Source organism: Physeter macrocephalus, chromosome 9, assembly GCF_002837175.3.
Source record: "Physeter macrocephalus isolate SW-GA chromosome 9, ASM283717v5, whole genome shotgun sequence".
Taxonomy (NCBI): Eukaryota; Metazoa; Chordata; class Mammalia; order Artiodactyla; family Physeteridae; genus Physeter; species Physeter macrocephalus.
The window spans coordinates 99,658,489-99,674,757 of record NC_041222.1 but is presented as its reverse complement, the minus strand read 5'-3'; the positions used below and the strand labels follow the sequence as shown (position 1 = coordinate 99,674,757).

At 41.3% G+C, this 16,269-nt stretch overlaps 1 protein-coding gene across 5 annotated transcripts in view; it reads right to left on the bottom strand.

The window, feature by feature from the left end:
* Nucleotides 1-16,269, bottom strand: part of MSRA (methionine sulfoxide reductase A) — a 388,589-nt gene that overhangs the window by 93,608 nt on the left and 278,712 nt on the right. For all 5 annotated transcript variants that reach the window (XR_008618287.1, XR_008618289.1, XR_008618288.1 and 2 more), the window contains one exon: nt 8,050-8,156. Coding sequence is in view for 2 of the 5 variants with exons in the window: in XM_055087349.1 (XP_054943324.1) it covers nt 8,050-8,156 (107 nt within the window). In the remaining 3 variants the exon portion in view is untranslated. The remainder of the gene's footprint in view (nt 1-8,049; nt 8,157-16,269) is intronic.

The window sequence follows — 16,269 nt, the reverse complement described above, 5'->3', positions numbered from 1 at the left end:
GTATGCTACTTTATTTTGGTAAGCAGGATGGGGGTGAAGGTGGATCTTTTTTGAAGGTAGAGATGTTTGAAAGGGGGATAAGCTTATGAAAATTTGTACCTCCCTTCAAAACTAGATACAGACCCCAAGAGAGAGGAGAGCAAGCCCTGTCCTCTCTGGGACACTGAGCGTGTTCTGTGGATGGCCCTGGAGTCCAGAGGAAGCCAGATGGGCACCCACTGGGTGAGCAGCCCAGGAAAGAAGAGCTCCCAGTTTCAGCCCCCATTTGAGGCTGGACATGTGACAGTGGTAGGATGGAAACCAGATCCGCAGACTGTAGTAGGCTGAATAATGGTGCCCCCCTGGTGCCCTAATCCCTGGAACATGTGAACGTTACTTTATATGGCTGTGATTAAATTAAGGGTCTTGAGATGGGGAGATTATCTTGGATTATCCAGTGGGCCCTAAATGTAATCACATGGGTCCTTGTAAGAGAGAGGCAGGAGGAGATTAGACACATCGAAGGGAAGGAGGCAACGTGGCCACCTAGACAGAGACTGAAAGGATGTGGCGAATGCCATGGAATGTCGGCAGCCACTAATCAAAGTAAATAATCAAAGCTGAAGCAATTCTAAAGAATACTTGTTGTAATCCAATCATTGCATATTGTTTTTCATCTTTCACTTGGGTACTTCTTTAAAAAAATGACACTGTATAGAGTACAGTGACAGATTGCTAGATAATTGAAATTTAAGACTAAATATGGCAAATAGAGACTATAGATATGCTGAAGATATGGATGGATGGATAGGTGGGATGCTGAGAGACAGAGACAGATGTTAGGGCACTGTTTTATATTTGACACATGGTGGGTAATTTAACATTCACCCAAAGAGGTTATCCAGAGGAAAGCTTGCGCTTACTGTACATGAAGCTTTGAGGAGTTGGGAAGGAAGTAGGCCATGTGGCCAGAACAACCTTTAGATTTATTAATTCTCTATCAAATTTCAGGTAACATAATCTATTGGTGATCAAAAGACTTAATTCCTAAATGAGGAAGAGACAAATTTTCAGGACATAAAAATCACAAGTGAACAACCCCCCTCCCTGCCACAGGCCACTATTCAATTTAAAATATTAGAAAATGTCATCATAGGTTCACTTGATAGGTAAACTGTCTACATGTCATGATCCAAAAACAATTAATAATACATCCAATTGTCTCCTCCAATTAATACCATAAGCAAAGAATTCCACCGTGAAACTCTGAGGAAAAAATATGAAAATGCTGTTAACAAAAGATTACGAAGTCTTTGTCCAAAGGCAAGAAGACCCCACATTTTGTGCAAAGGCTGCAGCTCGCCAAAGATGTGAAGCAGCTGTCAGATTCTGTGAACAGAATCCCACCCTTTCAAGGTCAAGGAACCCAGCGTGAAGTTGAAGTTTCACTCTGATCCTCCTCTATAAGATTCTCCAGCCTCCTCTAATCTGAATGGAAATTAGCAAACTTCTTCAGCCTTTCTTCCTTTCCTAGGGTTGCTGGTGAGCCTGGTATCTACAACCCAGCCAACTCTGCAGAAAACCACAGTTTAGATGGAAAATCACTTTGGGTTTCTGGCTCATCAGCAGTACTGCACATCTAATTAGCTCAACAATTGGTCCCTGTGATAAAATCAGCTAATTTTATGTTCAAATGGCTGTTCCGTGGTAAGTAATACTGTCACTCTCAACTTCACATGGCATAAAGAAGTTGTTGAAGAAGCTGGTTACTAGGGGGTCACTGGGGGCAAACCAGTGAAGACTATTAACTTCAGTCAACGTTATAGTTAGTCCAGAGGGGTCCCGCCAGGGCTCAAATAAGATGAATTCCCAGGATGTGGTGACAGGGCCGGAAATGCCAACTCTTACCAGAGAAAACAGTACATATAAAATGATGGAAAGCCATCTGCAGAACCTCCCCGAGGTTTAACCCGAATGTTTGTAATGAGGTAGATTACGGAGTCCTAGACCCTCATCCAGTATTGTTAAGAATGACTCTCCCAGATTAAAGATCCCTGTTGCTTCAGGAATCTGTTCAAGGTTATCCTGGAGAGAAAACCCAGGAAGCCAATTCCAGGTGTCACCTCCCAACTTCTTCCTCTCCTTCACTCACCTGTGAAGGCAACTTGTGATATCTGAGACTCTTTCCCTACTTAGTGAGTGACCTAGTAAAAACCACGTTACTCTTTAAGGTAAATGTAAAAACACAGATCAACCTCTTTATGGTGTAAAAGCTAATCACACTGCCTCTCACCAGCACTGGGAATTGCTGATTTCTTTTTCTTCTTTTGGTGTGTATTTATCAATTATACCAATTGCATGGACAGTCAGAAATTGATACAAGCTTCAAAACTAGAAACAAGAAATACATGAATGCATACAATTTTAAATAAAGATACAGAGAAATATATTCATACCTCTATCTAAACATATCCATTATATCTATGTATGTATACTGATACACAGAGTCAGAGATATAGAAATGGCTCCATTTGTATAAAGTACTTAAAACAGTAATTAGCATGTAGTAAGTACTCAGTACTGTTGCTGTTCTATTATCATCAACGTCATTATTATATGTACATATAGATATATCAACTATATACATACATAACTGTATATTATGTAATTCTACGATTGTAGCAGGATGCCTGCTAAAATTAGACTTGTGTTTTTCATTCTCTGCTCTAACAGAGGAGCCAGAAAGTCACTAAATCATAGTAAATTATCCTGGAGACACTGTAGTCACTTGGCTGGTGTGGACTGGGCAGGGGTGGGTGAAGGACCCTTTGTACATCGTTGCATCAGCTCAGATCCCCTCGGCCTCACCTTTCTCTCCTGCAGTCCCTGCTGCAGTGGCCAGCTCTGCATGGACTCTGAGTAGCCTCATGCAGTGTCTCACCTCACACCCATGCCATGTGCCTCTTGCCTCCTGCCCCGGGGACACAGTATCCTGAGCCCACAGGTGTGTGGCCCAGAAGTGCGGAGTGAACCCATGGGGGGTGGCAACCAACGGACAGATGCTTCCCTTCTTCCCCCGGAAGGACCCGTCATTTCATAAGGACCAGACACCCCATCACCGAGAGCAGGGGCCAACTTACATTGGTTCTCCTTCCTCTTCTCTTCCACTCCCCTGCCCCTCACTCCTGCTCCGTGGCCCCCAGTAAAGTCCTCACATATAAGCCTTCTTCACGGGCTCTCCTTTCTACAGGACCCAGACTAAGACAGAAATCACAGTGGTCACCTATGTGCCAGTGCTCAGCAAGGTAGGTGACACCACGAGACACCTTGTTCTTTGGTTCCTGAAAAGGAAAATGGCTTGACCCCTCATGGCATAGATAGGAAAAGGGGGAAAAGGACAGTAGTTCTCACTGCTCAAGGTGGGACAGAAGGATAAATCCTGACCTGGAGCTTCCGGGTGGGGACCCTTGGGCACTGGCTGTGTCAGGAAAGGAAGAGATCTCTGCACTTGACAGAGCTCAGCCACGGGTCCGCAGGGCCATGGCTCTCAGTCCTCAGCTCTGTCCAGCGGTGGCTGGAGGAAGAGCACTTGACCCTCATGCTGTGCCTCTCCAGAGAGGAGAGGAGAGGAGAGGAGAGAGCGGTTCCTGAGCTCTCGCCATGCGCCAGCCCGGGAGCAGAGGGCATGTAACCCTGGGTCTGCCAGCCCGGGAGCCAGACTGACGCCCCGCCCCCTGCAACACACACACCGCCCCACCCCTTATACTGCTGTGCTGTCGAATCAGGCTGCCGCTGGCCTCATGTGGCTATGTAAATACACAATTAAATAGTTAAAAGAAAATAAAACGTTCGGTCCTTCACTTGCAGGAGCCACATTTCAAGTGCTCAACACCCCTATGTGGCTAGTGGCTCCCACCAGACGCCGCAGGAGAGACCACTGCCATTGGGTAGAGAGCTGTACGGAGGCTCCGGTCTAGAGTCAAGACTCTATGGGTTTTAGTCAATTTGCCAGGAGAGAAATACTGGACTTTCTACTCACCTATCAGTGGAATCCAGGGCCAGTTTTTATTTATGTATAAAAGAATCTTGACAGTATTTGTTCTCTGAGTTGGTGATAAAGCAGTTCTATGTGATTGTGTTAACAGCAATGGATATCTGGATGCTGGGGGCACAAGAAGGCCCCAATCTTTATTTTAAAAATAGGCCCTACTTTTAAAAGTCAAGCAAAACATATGTATACGTAGGAATGTATTTAATTCCCATACGCTTAGGTACAGAACACCCAAAAAGCACTAGGTTAGAACAACTGTCTAGAATATAAGATTAACACTCCCCAAATCTACAAAAATAATGGAAAATTATTAAAACAAATAATATTTAATATCTAAATTTTACTTCATCTGTGTATCTGTTATCTAAGACCAATGTGGGTTCCACTCAAAGCTCAGGATAAGAAACTATATTGGGGTAGAAACCAGAAAATTAGGTGTAAGTTAGCCTGTTCATCATCACGTGGAAGGCACTGACCTTGTGAACTTAAAATTTTCATTGTGAACACCAGAATATCAACTCATTTTGAGATATTCTGCAGGGAAATTAATATCCTTCCAGAGTCCCTAAGTATTACTGTTTGTACCTTAAGAGATTGTAAATCATTACATTAGTAAATCAATATATAGCATGAATCATATCTAACTTTTAGTATTACTTACTAACACAGCCTTTATAATTAAATATAAAGAGATTAAATCAAATAGAACTAACTTTTCAGATTTTGCATGGGGCCAATTCTCTATGGAGCCTTCCACAGCATCTTGTCTGGTGTAGGCACTTCCCTACCCATCTCTCCAATTCTGGTGTTCCTCAGGTCCTAAGCCTCCTCTTCTCATCACTTATTACTTTTCTAAGTGATCGTATCAACAACTAAGGCTTCATTTACCAAATATAAGTTGATAATCCCAACAGTAATAAGGGCTACCATTTTTTGAGCACTTACTATGTGCTACACCCTGTGCTTTACAAGCATTAACCCAGTTAATAGTCACAACAACCCTCCCTGCAAGGTGGGAACAGCCCATGTCTCCTCCTAATAGCCACGTGGATGCATGTATCAGGGGTACCTTAAACACCACCCTTCCAAACTTAACTCACCCTCCCCACAAATCTGCCTCTGCTCCTCCATACCTTCATACAAAACATCACTAGCCAGAAACCTAAGTCACCATGGACTCCGCCTCATCTAGTCTCCACTTCCAATCCAGGCCCAAGTTCTATCAGTTCTCCTTCCTAAATATCCCTTCATTCCATTCATACTTCCACCATCCTAGACAAAGCTCCCATCACTTCTGGCCTAGAGTCCTGTGACAGAGGTCTCTCATCCTTATGTGTCTGCCTGAGGTAAATATGACACATGGCTTTCTAAGTGTCAGGCATCTGATAAAAACTTATGCAGCTGACTTACCAGTTGAGGCAATTCAAGGCTGGAGGTCACAAGCTGAGGCGCCAGCACACATGCCCAGGTAAGCCTACCATTATCAGAAAAGTCATCATGGGAGAGGGGTGGTGTGGGATGAACTGGGAGATTGGGATTGACATATATACACTAATATGTATAAAAGTGATCACTAATAAGAACCTGCTGCATAAAAAAATAAATAAATAAAATTCAAAAAAAAAAGAGAAAGAAAAGTCATCATATACATGCACCCCCATGTTCACAGCAGCACTATTTACAACAGCCAAGACCTGGAAACAACCTAAATGTCCACTGACAGAGGAATAGATAAAGAAGATGTGGTACATATATACAATGGAATACTCCTCAGCCATAAAAAAAGAACGAAATAATGCCATTTGCAGCTACATGGATGGACCTAGAGATTATCATACTAAGCAAAGTAAGTCAGAAAGAGAAAGACAAATACCATATGATATCAGTTATATGTGGAATCTCAAATGAATTTATCTATGAAATAGATACAGACTCACAGACATAGAGAACAGGCTTGTGGTTGCCAAGGGAGATGGGGGGTGGGGGAAGGATGGATTGGGAGTTTGGGACTAGCAGATGCAAACTATTATATATAGACTGGATAAACAACAAGTTCCTATTATATAGCACAGGGAACTATATTCAATATCCTGTGATAAACTATAATGGAAACATTTTTTTAATTACAAAAACTTAAATTAAAAAAAGAAAAGTCATCATAAAAAGAGATCTGAGAAAGGATAATTTATACTTAAAAGCTTTTTAGAATGGAAATATAAACAGGCTCAAATGAGTTCAAAACGTTTATTTTCTTGCAGCTTCTGCAGCACGGTGCAGCTGGGTGCCTCTGGCTTGAGGTCCAATGTGAGGCTGCAGCCAAATTATCAAACTGGGGCTGAAGTCTCAACTGAAGGCTTGACTGGGGTTGAGGGGCTTCCAAGCTCACGCATGTGGCTCTTGGAGGCCTTGGTCCCTTTGCCATGTGTGCCTTTATACAGGACTGCCCCACAACATGGCAGCTGGCTTCCCCCAGGGCAAGTGATCCAAGAGGCAGTGAGACAGAAAGGGCCCCCAGGATGGAAGCCACAATCTCATAATGAACTCATCTCAAAGGTAACATCCCATTGCTTCTGTCATTCATTCGGACGGAGTTATTAAATCCAGCCCACACTCAGGGATAGGGGATTCCACATGGGCAGCAACCACTGAGGGCCATCCTCGAGGCTGCCTACTATTATCATCCAAGCAGACTTCACAGCCTTGGAGGGAGGGAAGGGACATGCTAAGGAAGAAATGGGGTCCTATCAGCATCTCCGTTAGCCCTCTCTGCTTTTCAGAGTTGAACTGACCGTGAGTTGCATGTCCTGCTCCTTTTTCTCAATAGATGTTCTCTTGTCCCTGCCCCCTCCTCACTGCCACCTCTGCCACCACAGAGATCGGTGGAGAACCCACACATTCCTGAGAATGGCTGCATAGCAGACTTTTTACATAATTCTAAAATAGATCAGTATTACAGTAGCTCCTGGCTCTACTGTTAAATGTGGATCCAACTCTCTAGAAAATATAAAGATAATTAAAATTTAACCATTATCACAAAGTTCTAAAATTTAAAGCAACTCAAGTTATTTTTAAAAGAACTAAATCTCTATCAGAGGAGATTTTTAAAATACAAGTTAATGGTGAAAAATAATTATTTCATGATGTAATGTCTATATTTCTGAGAAGTATTTTTATTATAATTCAGTCTACTGTTACAAGCAAGAGAGAGAGCACTATGGGTTGAATTCTGTGTCCCCCAAAAGATGTTGGAATTCCAACTACCAGGAACTCAGAATATGAACTTATCTGGAGATAGGGTCTTTTTTTTTTTTTTAACATCCTTATTGGAGTATAATTGCTTTACAATGGTGTGTTAGTTTCCGCTGTATAACAAAGTGAATCAGCTATACATATACATATATCCCTATATCTCCTCCCTCTTGCGTCTCCCTCCCTCCCAGAGATAGGGTCTTTAACAGAGATAATCAAGTTAAACATGGTCATTAGGTAAGGCCCTAATCTAATATGACCGGAGTTGTCATAAAGGTGTTCATTTGGACACAGAAACAGGCAAACATAGAGGGCAGATGATGTGAAGACACAGGGAGAAGACAGCCGTCTACAAGCCCAGGAGAGAGGCCTGGAGCAGATCCTGCCCTCACAGCCTCCAAAGGATCCAGCCCTGCCAACACCGTGATTTTAAACTCCCAGCCTCCTGAACTGTGAGACAATAGATTTCTGTTGTTTAAGCCTCCCCGCCCCACTGCCCCGGTCTGTAGTACTTTGTTATGGCAGCCCGAGCAGATTAAGACAGGCAGAGACAAAAAAAGAGAGAGACTCAGAGAGAGAGAGAGATTATATGTAAGAGTTGACTTTAAAGAGAAATGGCATAAGGGCCTATTCTTCTCTGGAGCAGAAAGGCTCTATTCCAACAGGCTGACAGAAATTTCCAAAACATGTAAAAACAGAACACAGTGCCAGGTGCCAAGAACCAGACTCCGCCTCCACAAGTGGGGTCCGGGAGGGAGAGGGGACCCTACCTTCTGGTAGTCCTCTTTGGACCTCAGGGATGCCTCCAAGTGCTCAGCAGAGGTCGGGTAGATGGCAGAGCGGTACTGAGAGCCGTGGTCGTTGCCTTGGCGCAAGCCTGGGAAAGCAGAAAGCAGAGGATTACTGGGGTGGCCTAGGCAACGAGGCCAGTGCCACACATTCTCCATGACTCATGTCCTGCTAAGTGCTTGTTTTAACTGCATCCTGACACCACTCTCCTTAAACAAGCATGCAACGTATCTGTTTTGCTTTGCCTATTTTAATTGTAACAAATATCTTTGAACTTAAGGTAAATTTATCACAGGCCTTGCATCACAGTAGATGCTCTGCAAATATGCATTGTTCTATGCAGATATTTAAGTCATAACCACGTATCACTTGCAAAGCACTGTGATACACACTGTTTCCTTGGATCCTAATGAGACATTCTGTGTGGCAGGTGTGACCGTCCCTCGACTGGCAGATAAGGAAATGGGATAATATACGTGGAAGCGCCTGGCCTAGTGCTTTGCACACAGGAGATGCCTAATAAATGACAAAGTGACTGATGCTCAGTGAGTTTAAAGAGTTTGCCGAAGGTCATACACCCGATCAAAGAAAAACCTAGCACTTAAAATCAGCCCAGCGTACTTTCCACCCTGTCACAGCAGCTAAAGCATAGATGCTGGTCAATTTCTAACTGAATGATAGCGTCCCCAAGTTAAACAGCCACAGGCCTGCCATAGATCCCCATGTTGTTGTAAAATGAACTTCACACATGTTTACCGCATCATTCAAGCATCAGTTTCAGTTTTAACAAGTGCCCCCAAACTCCTCCAGTGAAAGATGCAACTTTCCAAAACAAACAGTTCCATATTTTCGAGCCCCCAGCTTAGCTGACTTCCTAGAAACGCCATTCTCCCACCTCCAGAGTCCCCTTCTCTCCTCAATGCACAAAGGTCACGTGGGGACCAGGAACTAAGCGGCTTAAAGAGCCAATACCAATAATGACATCAAAACATTAATTTAATATTATATAATAAAAATAAACCAGCCCATGCCTCCAATAAGCATTGATTAATACCAAATTAGTATAGCTTTCATTTCTTTCTAAGTTATATATTCATTTAAGTATTATAGTAGTAGTCTTATGGTGTATGATACATAAGTATTACTTACAGTATACAGTATGTATTATAAATATTATTTCTTAAGCACCTAATACATGCTTAGTACTTTTTCAGATGCTGAGGATATAGCAATGAATGAAAGAAAACCCTGCCTTCACAGAGCTCACATTCTAGTGGAGGGTAAGAGACTGGATAAATATACGTTCCAGAATGTTCTTTGTTTTCAATTTTCCCTCCTTTCCTTACAAGTAGGGCTTTTCCCGTGTGACTACTTCCCATCCTTTTGTCCTAACATCCATTTGCATAATGGCAAGACGGTTGCATCATTGTTCCTTCTGAAACATTCTCCACGAAGAAAACATATTGCCGGATGGCTGATTTTCGGTAAAGTCAGACCCCTCTCCATTCAGAACAAGATGCCGAAAAACACTGTCTCCATGCATAGTTGTTTAAATCTATTTAAGTTGTCTTTTTTAAAAAGAGAAATTAGTATGTGAGTAAAAGAGAATCTGCAGGTATGATTTATTTATATTTTTCAATAAGTTTTACTAAGATTACATACGCCTTGTACACTGAAGACAATAATATCTGTGTGTTTACTTGGAGGTCTCTGAATTATCATAGGATCATGGAAAATTGTTGCTTACAGATAAAAATTGGCTTTTTAGAAAACAGAGTGGGAATAATTAAGAATCACTCCAAGGATATGGTTTAACAGTGGGCTCTTTCATGGATCATATTTTCACAAATCATCTGGTATAAGGATTACACAATGAAACCCTTAAGTTTACATCGATTTTTTAGAGCTGCTTTTGTAGTGACATGACAACCTAAGGGGTAGAAACAACTGGAAGACTTCACAAAATTGTGTAGTTGGGCAGAAAAGATGCACATGGCTGTCATTCTGGGCAAGTATATAAGGTAATGAAATTCTATAAAAAATAATCCATGCATTATTTATACAATTAGAGTTCATACTACTACTGTAATCGGGGATGGGGATTTATGGGCCCTTCCCTGAAGCCATGATCCCTCGATTCCACATTCTAACTTGATCGCCTGTTCACTGTAATGCTGTAATACTGATATGGCTCCTCCCACTGTTGTCCCTGTCTTCCTGTGCAGGTCTGCGCTGTCCCCAACACACTGTGGACAGCTTTAAAGAGGAGTAACTTCGTGGGCATTGCCCACAGCCCTACCCCAGACTCGCTGCACCTCTCCCATTGTACGAACCCAAACTAACTGACCATTGGAAAGATGGGAGCTATTCACACAGTTATAGTCACATCTGTGGGCAGAAGTCTCTCAATTTTGAATTTACAGCTTCAACCTTCTAATCACATCCCTTCTTGGATGTTCTAATAAAACTAAAAGTTCTTCATGTCAGAAACAATACCCTCTCTTCCTGGTCACTCTGGCTAGACCCCTGACTGGCCAGGAAGGAAGACAAAGTGTTAAAGAGATACACTAGGGGATGGAGAGAAAACATGAAAGCCTGTGTTCAGATTTCTTTGAGTCTTGAGTGATACTGGACTAGGCATTAACTCTCCGGTCTACTCAAGGATAACGTTATTTTGATTGCATTTTTCCATCACAGTTCATCCTGAGGAGAAGGTATAATATCTTAAACCAAAACCATACATCTATATCCACATACACGTGTGTGTATTTGGTTAATTCCAATGCATGTACCTTTCGGTTCACTAACGAAGGGGCTTATTAATTGGATAGACGCTTCAAATTTGAAAGCAGATGGCTCACTGGGAAATACGATTTGATGCTCAACCGATTGAGAAACCTATAGAACTAGGGCTTTTCTGTTCTCATTATTTTTAATACATTGCATTTATAGATGTTAGCATCATTAAACTTTTCACCATTTCTTTCAACCTCTGTTGGTTTATATAATGAACACAAAACAGTAATTCACATGTGAGGAAAACCTGTTTACTAAATCTCTTGTCAGAAGCCTAGGACTCAGAGCTGCAAGAGCTTGTTTTTAAGTCTGACTCTGCCACTGACATGTTTTATGCAAATTTCCTAATCTTTCTGAGCTTCAAATCTCTTCTGTAAAACAAGGATTATAAGGGCCTAACCTATAGGTTTGTTTGAGGAGCAAATGGGATGGAACCTGTAAAGTGCTTTGTTGACTATAAAAAATTATGTAGGGGTTAAATACTTTTATTTTTACAACTTTTCATAATCTTAAAATAGTTCAGAACAACTAGTTTGAAATAAAAATAACGAATGACATCACACAAGATACTTTAGGAGTGACCCTTTTCCCCCAGAAAAGCATTATTAATATTAAAATCTCAGATACTCACACAGCAGGGGTCTCACAGATAAATAATCCAAAGAGAGGGTCAGATTCATTTTATGTGTGTAGAAATGTACTATTTAGTTTTTAACTAAACAGTTTATTACATTTTTTAAAATACAATTAACTTCCTAGTTAGATTTTAACTCTGCTCATGTCCACCCCAGTTCTTCATTTCAATGGAAAACAAACCCAAGAAAGGGGAAGAATTCTTTCAGTGAATTCTCCTTCCCCTGCTCCTACCCATGAAGCGCTTTCAAATGCAATGTCATGGGGCTTCCCTGGTGGCGCAGTGGTTGCGCGTCCGCCTGCCGATGCAGGGGAACCGGGTTCGCGCCCCGGTCTGGGAGGATCCCACATGCCGCGGAGCGGCTGGGCCCGTGAGCCATGGCCGCTGAGCCTGCGCGTCCGGAGCCTGTGCTCCGGAACGGGCGAGGCCACAACAGAGGGAGGCCCGCATACCACAAAAAAAAAAAAAAAAAAAACCAAAAAAAAAAAAAAAATGCAATGTCATGAAGCGCTTTCAAATGCAATGTCTTCACGCTTGGTCTCTAATCTGAAGTTCGAGAAAAATCAAGCCTGTTAACATTATCTTGTATCTCTCAAGCTCACACCCACTGGGTTACTAAAAAGGGGGAAAGGAAGACTTGCAGAGAGGGTGGTAGAAAGAAACAAAAACAATTAAAAATTATTGAAAAACGAAGTTTTTAAAGCCCTTCTTTCTGACTTCCTGCCTTCTTTTCTTCCTTCCACTCATTCATCCGTCTTTCCCTGAATCAGGCAAGGTACTAGATACTGGGATTCAGAAATAAGACGGTCTCATTTTTCAACTAGGTCCCCATCCTAGTACGGTGAATGCCATCTTATGAGTTAAACCTAGATCTACCTGACACGGAAGCTCTTTCTCTTTTCAAGATTGATGCACAAGAAGTTACAGCAAAACAGTCGAACGCTATGGAATAAAGTGTGTGTGTGTGTGGTGCATCTGGTGGGGAGCGGAACATCCCAGCCCAAGACCCAGAAATAAGAAGAAGCTTGGTCTATGCTGAGGGCTGTGAGGAGATGAGCCTGGGTCCTGCCAATTGTCCTGGAAGGAAATGAAGCCGGTCGGTTGAGCATGAGGCCGCATGGGTGTCTTGACGGGACACACGGCGGACCAGAGACGTATGGAAAGATCAGTTTCAAGGGAGCCACAGAATTCTGTGGAACCCTGGGTGAGCATAATCACCAAAAATCTAGAGCTCTCTTTTACATTGATTCAATATGTGTTGCAAAGTTCACTGTGCCTTCCACTTGGTTTTGGAAAAACTAGGAGGATAAATTATTGACATTATTTGGCTGTCTTCACATCCCAGGAAAGTAAGCAATAGACTTGCTGTAGGGGGTGAAAAGAGAGAATAACCGGCTCAGAAGCAACATCTTGTGCTTAAAATTCTTCCATAACACTCTCTAAACTGATTAATGAGGACTGGGCTTTGGGGCATTCTTGAAAAGAACTGCCCTCTTGGCATCCACCAACTGTTTGAGATTTCTCCATCCACCTTCTCCAAATAAGATCTGAAAGGGACAAACCATCATGAGACTGCTCTAAGATTTCCCTCTCTCTCAGTGGAGCCAGAGAAAATGCTGGAAAACAGAGAAATGCTTAACCTATAATGAAGCAAAAAGATGGATGAGTTCTCATCTGCTCAGTGGCCCTCTAAACTTTGGCTCATCATTGGGTACTAGCCCTGTTTTATATATTCAGACTAGAGAGATGAGAAATATGCCTGAACATGTAAGTTTTAAAGGGAAGTTCACACTGTGAGCTGTTGTGAGGTAATTAAGAAATTTCAGGAGTCACCAGCTGATAATGAACGTCAGGGCAAGGAAGGACATATTCCTAATGGTCTGAAATTACTGACTCTGTGTTAGGGAACTTCAAAGGAGCAATCTCCTTAGAGGACTATCCATGTTGGCTACAGCGAGACCGGGTGACTCCCACCAGGATGAATCTATATTCTTCTCTTCTACAGCCAGTTGCTAGGAAAAAATGAATCCTGATTATGGTTTGCTGCGTGAAGCAGAGAAACTGGCATGAGTTTTGCCATGAGATGGTTCTGGATTCTAATTCCATCTCTGCATTTACTGTGTAACCTCAGCCAAGGTACTAGACCCATCTAAGCTTCAGTGTCCTCATTTGGATAAGTGGGGATGGTGATAACATACCTCACAGGTTTGCTAGGAATCTTACATAGGAGCTCAATGAACATATCTCCCCCATCCCCTTGTGACTTCTAATGCAGAAATTCAAGGAGGAGACGTTTTCAACATACTACTTAAGAATTTAAAAATTCCTGTCAAGAAATGAGCTGCTAAGCATCTAGCTGAGTTCAGGAACCTTGCTAGAGATTCAGCTAAAACACAGACCATTGAGCCTGATCTCAGTCTCAGGAAATGTCTAGAATGTATCAACAAACATATGAATGCAGAGAAGCAAGCTGTGATCACTAGGATGAACATGGATCCATCTAGAATCCATGCCTCTTAACCTCTCTGGCCTCAGTTCAGCATCAGTAAGGATTTGGGTTAGATCCTTTTAAAACCAGTTTTATTAAGGTATAATTGACATACCATAAATGGTATATATTTAAACCGTACAATTTGATCAGTTTTGACACGTGTATATGCCATGAAATCATCACCACAATCAAGATAATGAACACTTACAAACGTTTCCTCATATGCCTTTTAAATCTCTCCTTCTCACCACTCCCAGCCCCCATCCTAAAGCCCCAGGCAAACACTGATCTACATTCTGTCATCTGTATTTTTCTAGAATTTTATACAATTGGAATCATGTCGTGTGTACTCTTTTTTGGTAACTCGACCATGTTGTTGTATGTATCAACAGTTGCTTCCTTTTATTGCTGAGCAGTGTTCCATTGATTGGATATGCCAAATTTGTTTATTCACTGACCTGTTGACGGATATTTGGGTTCTTTGCAGCCTCTTGCTATTAAAATAAAGCTACTGTGATGATTCATGTACAGGTCTTTGTATGTACATATGCTTTCATTTCTCCTGGATAAATACCTGGGAGTGGAATGGCTGGTACATTTATGTTTACCTTTTAAGAAACTGCCAAACTTTTTCCAAAGTGGTTGTAACATTTTACATTACCTACCAGCAATGTATGAAAGCTCAGTTGTCATAGCTACACAAACATTTGTCATGGTCAGTACTTTTAATTTTAGCCATTGTCAAAATATGTGTAATAGTATCTTATTGTGGTTTTAATTTGAATTTCTTAATGTCTAATAATGTTGAGTATCTTTTCATGTGATAATTTGCCATTTGTACACCTTCTCTGGTAAAGTGTTCAATTTTTTTCCCATTTTTAAACTGTATTGTCTCTTATGGAATTTTGAGTTCTTTATATATTCTGGATACAAATATCTTATCAGATATATACTTGAAAATATTTTCTCCCAATCTGTGGCTTGTCTTTCATTCTCTTAACAATGACTTTCAAAGAGCACAAATTAATTTTGATGAAGTCCAAATTATCAGTGTTTTCTTTTATGGATCATGTTTTTGGTGTTGTATCAAAAAAAATCTTTACCTAACCCAAGTCACAAAGATTTTCTCCATATTTCCCTCTAGATGTTTTATAGTTTTAGGTTTTAAATTTAGGGCTATGATTCATCTTATGTTTTGTATATGGTGCGAGATATGGATCAAAGTTGTTTTGGTTTTGTTGTGGTGGCGGTAGTTTGTAGTTGTTTGTTGCAAATACAATTGTTCCAGCGCCATGTTTGGAAAACACTATCCTTCTTCCACTTTGTAGTCTCTCCTCCCAGACTCTGCGTTATTTTTTTTTAATAGTATATATTGTGTGCTTTTATTTTTTATTTCTCCATAGTCTTGTTCCAGGACTCTGCTCTTAACCACATCTTTGTACTGCCTCTGTTATTATTATTTTTTTTACATTATTTTTGGAGTATAGTTGCTTTACAATGTTGTGTTAGTTTCTACTGTACAGCAAAGTGAATCAGCTATACGTATACATAGATCCCCTTTTTTGGATTTCCTTCCCACTTAGGTCACCACAGAGCACTGAGTAGAGTTCCCTGTGCTATATAGTAGGTTCTCATTAGTTATCTATTTTACATATAGTATCAATAGTGTATATATGTCAATCCCAATCTCCCAATTCATCCCATCTCCCTTCCCCCTCGGTATCCATACGTTAGTTCTCTACCTCAGTGTCTCTATTTCTGCTTTGTAAACAAGATTGTCTATACCAGTTTTTTCAGATTCCACATATATGCATTAATATATGATATTTGTTTTTCTCTTTCTGATTACTTCACTCTGTATGACAGTCTCTAGGTCCATCCACATCTCTATAAATGACCCAATTTTGTTCCTTTTTATGGCTGAGTAATATTCCATTGTATATATGTACCACATCTTCTCTATCCATTCCTCTGCTGATGGACATTTAGGTTGTTTCCATGTCCTGGCTACGGTAAAGAGTGCTGCAGTGAACATTGGGGTGCATGTGTCTTTTTGAATTATGGTTTTCTCAGGGTATATGCCCAGTAGTGGGATTGCTAGGTCACATGGTAGTTCTACTTTTAGCTTTTTAAGGAACCTCCATACTGTTCTCCATAGTGGCTGTATCAATTTACATTCGCACCAACAGTGCAGGGAGGGTTCCCTTTCCTCCACTCCCTCTCCAGCATTTATTTTTTGTAGATTTTGTGATGATGGCCATTCTGACTGGTATGAGGTGA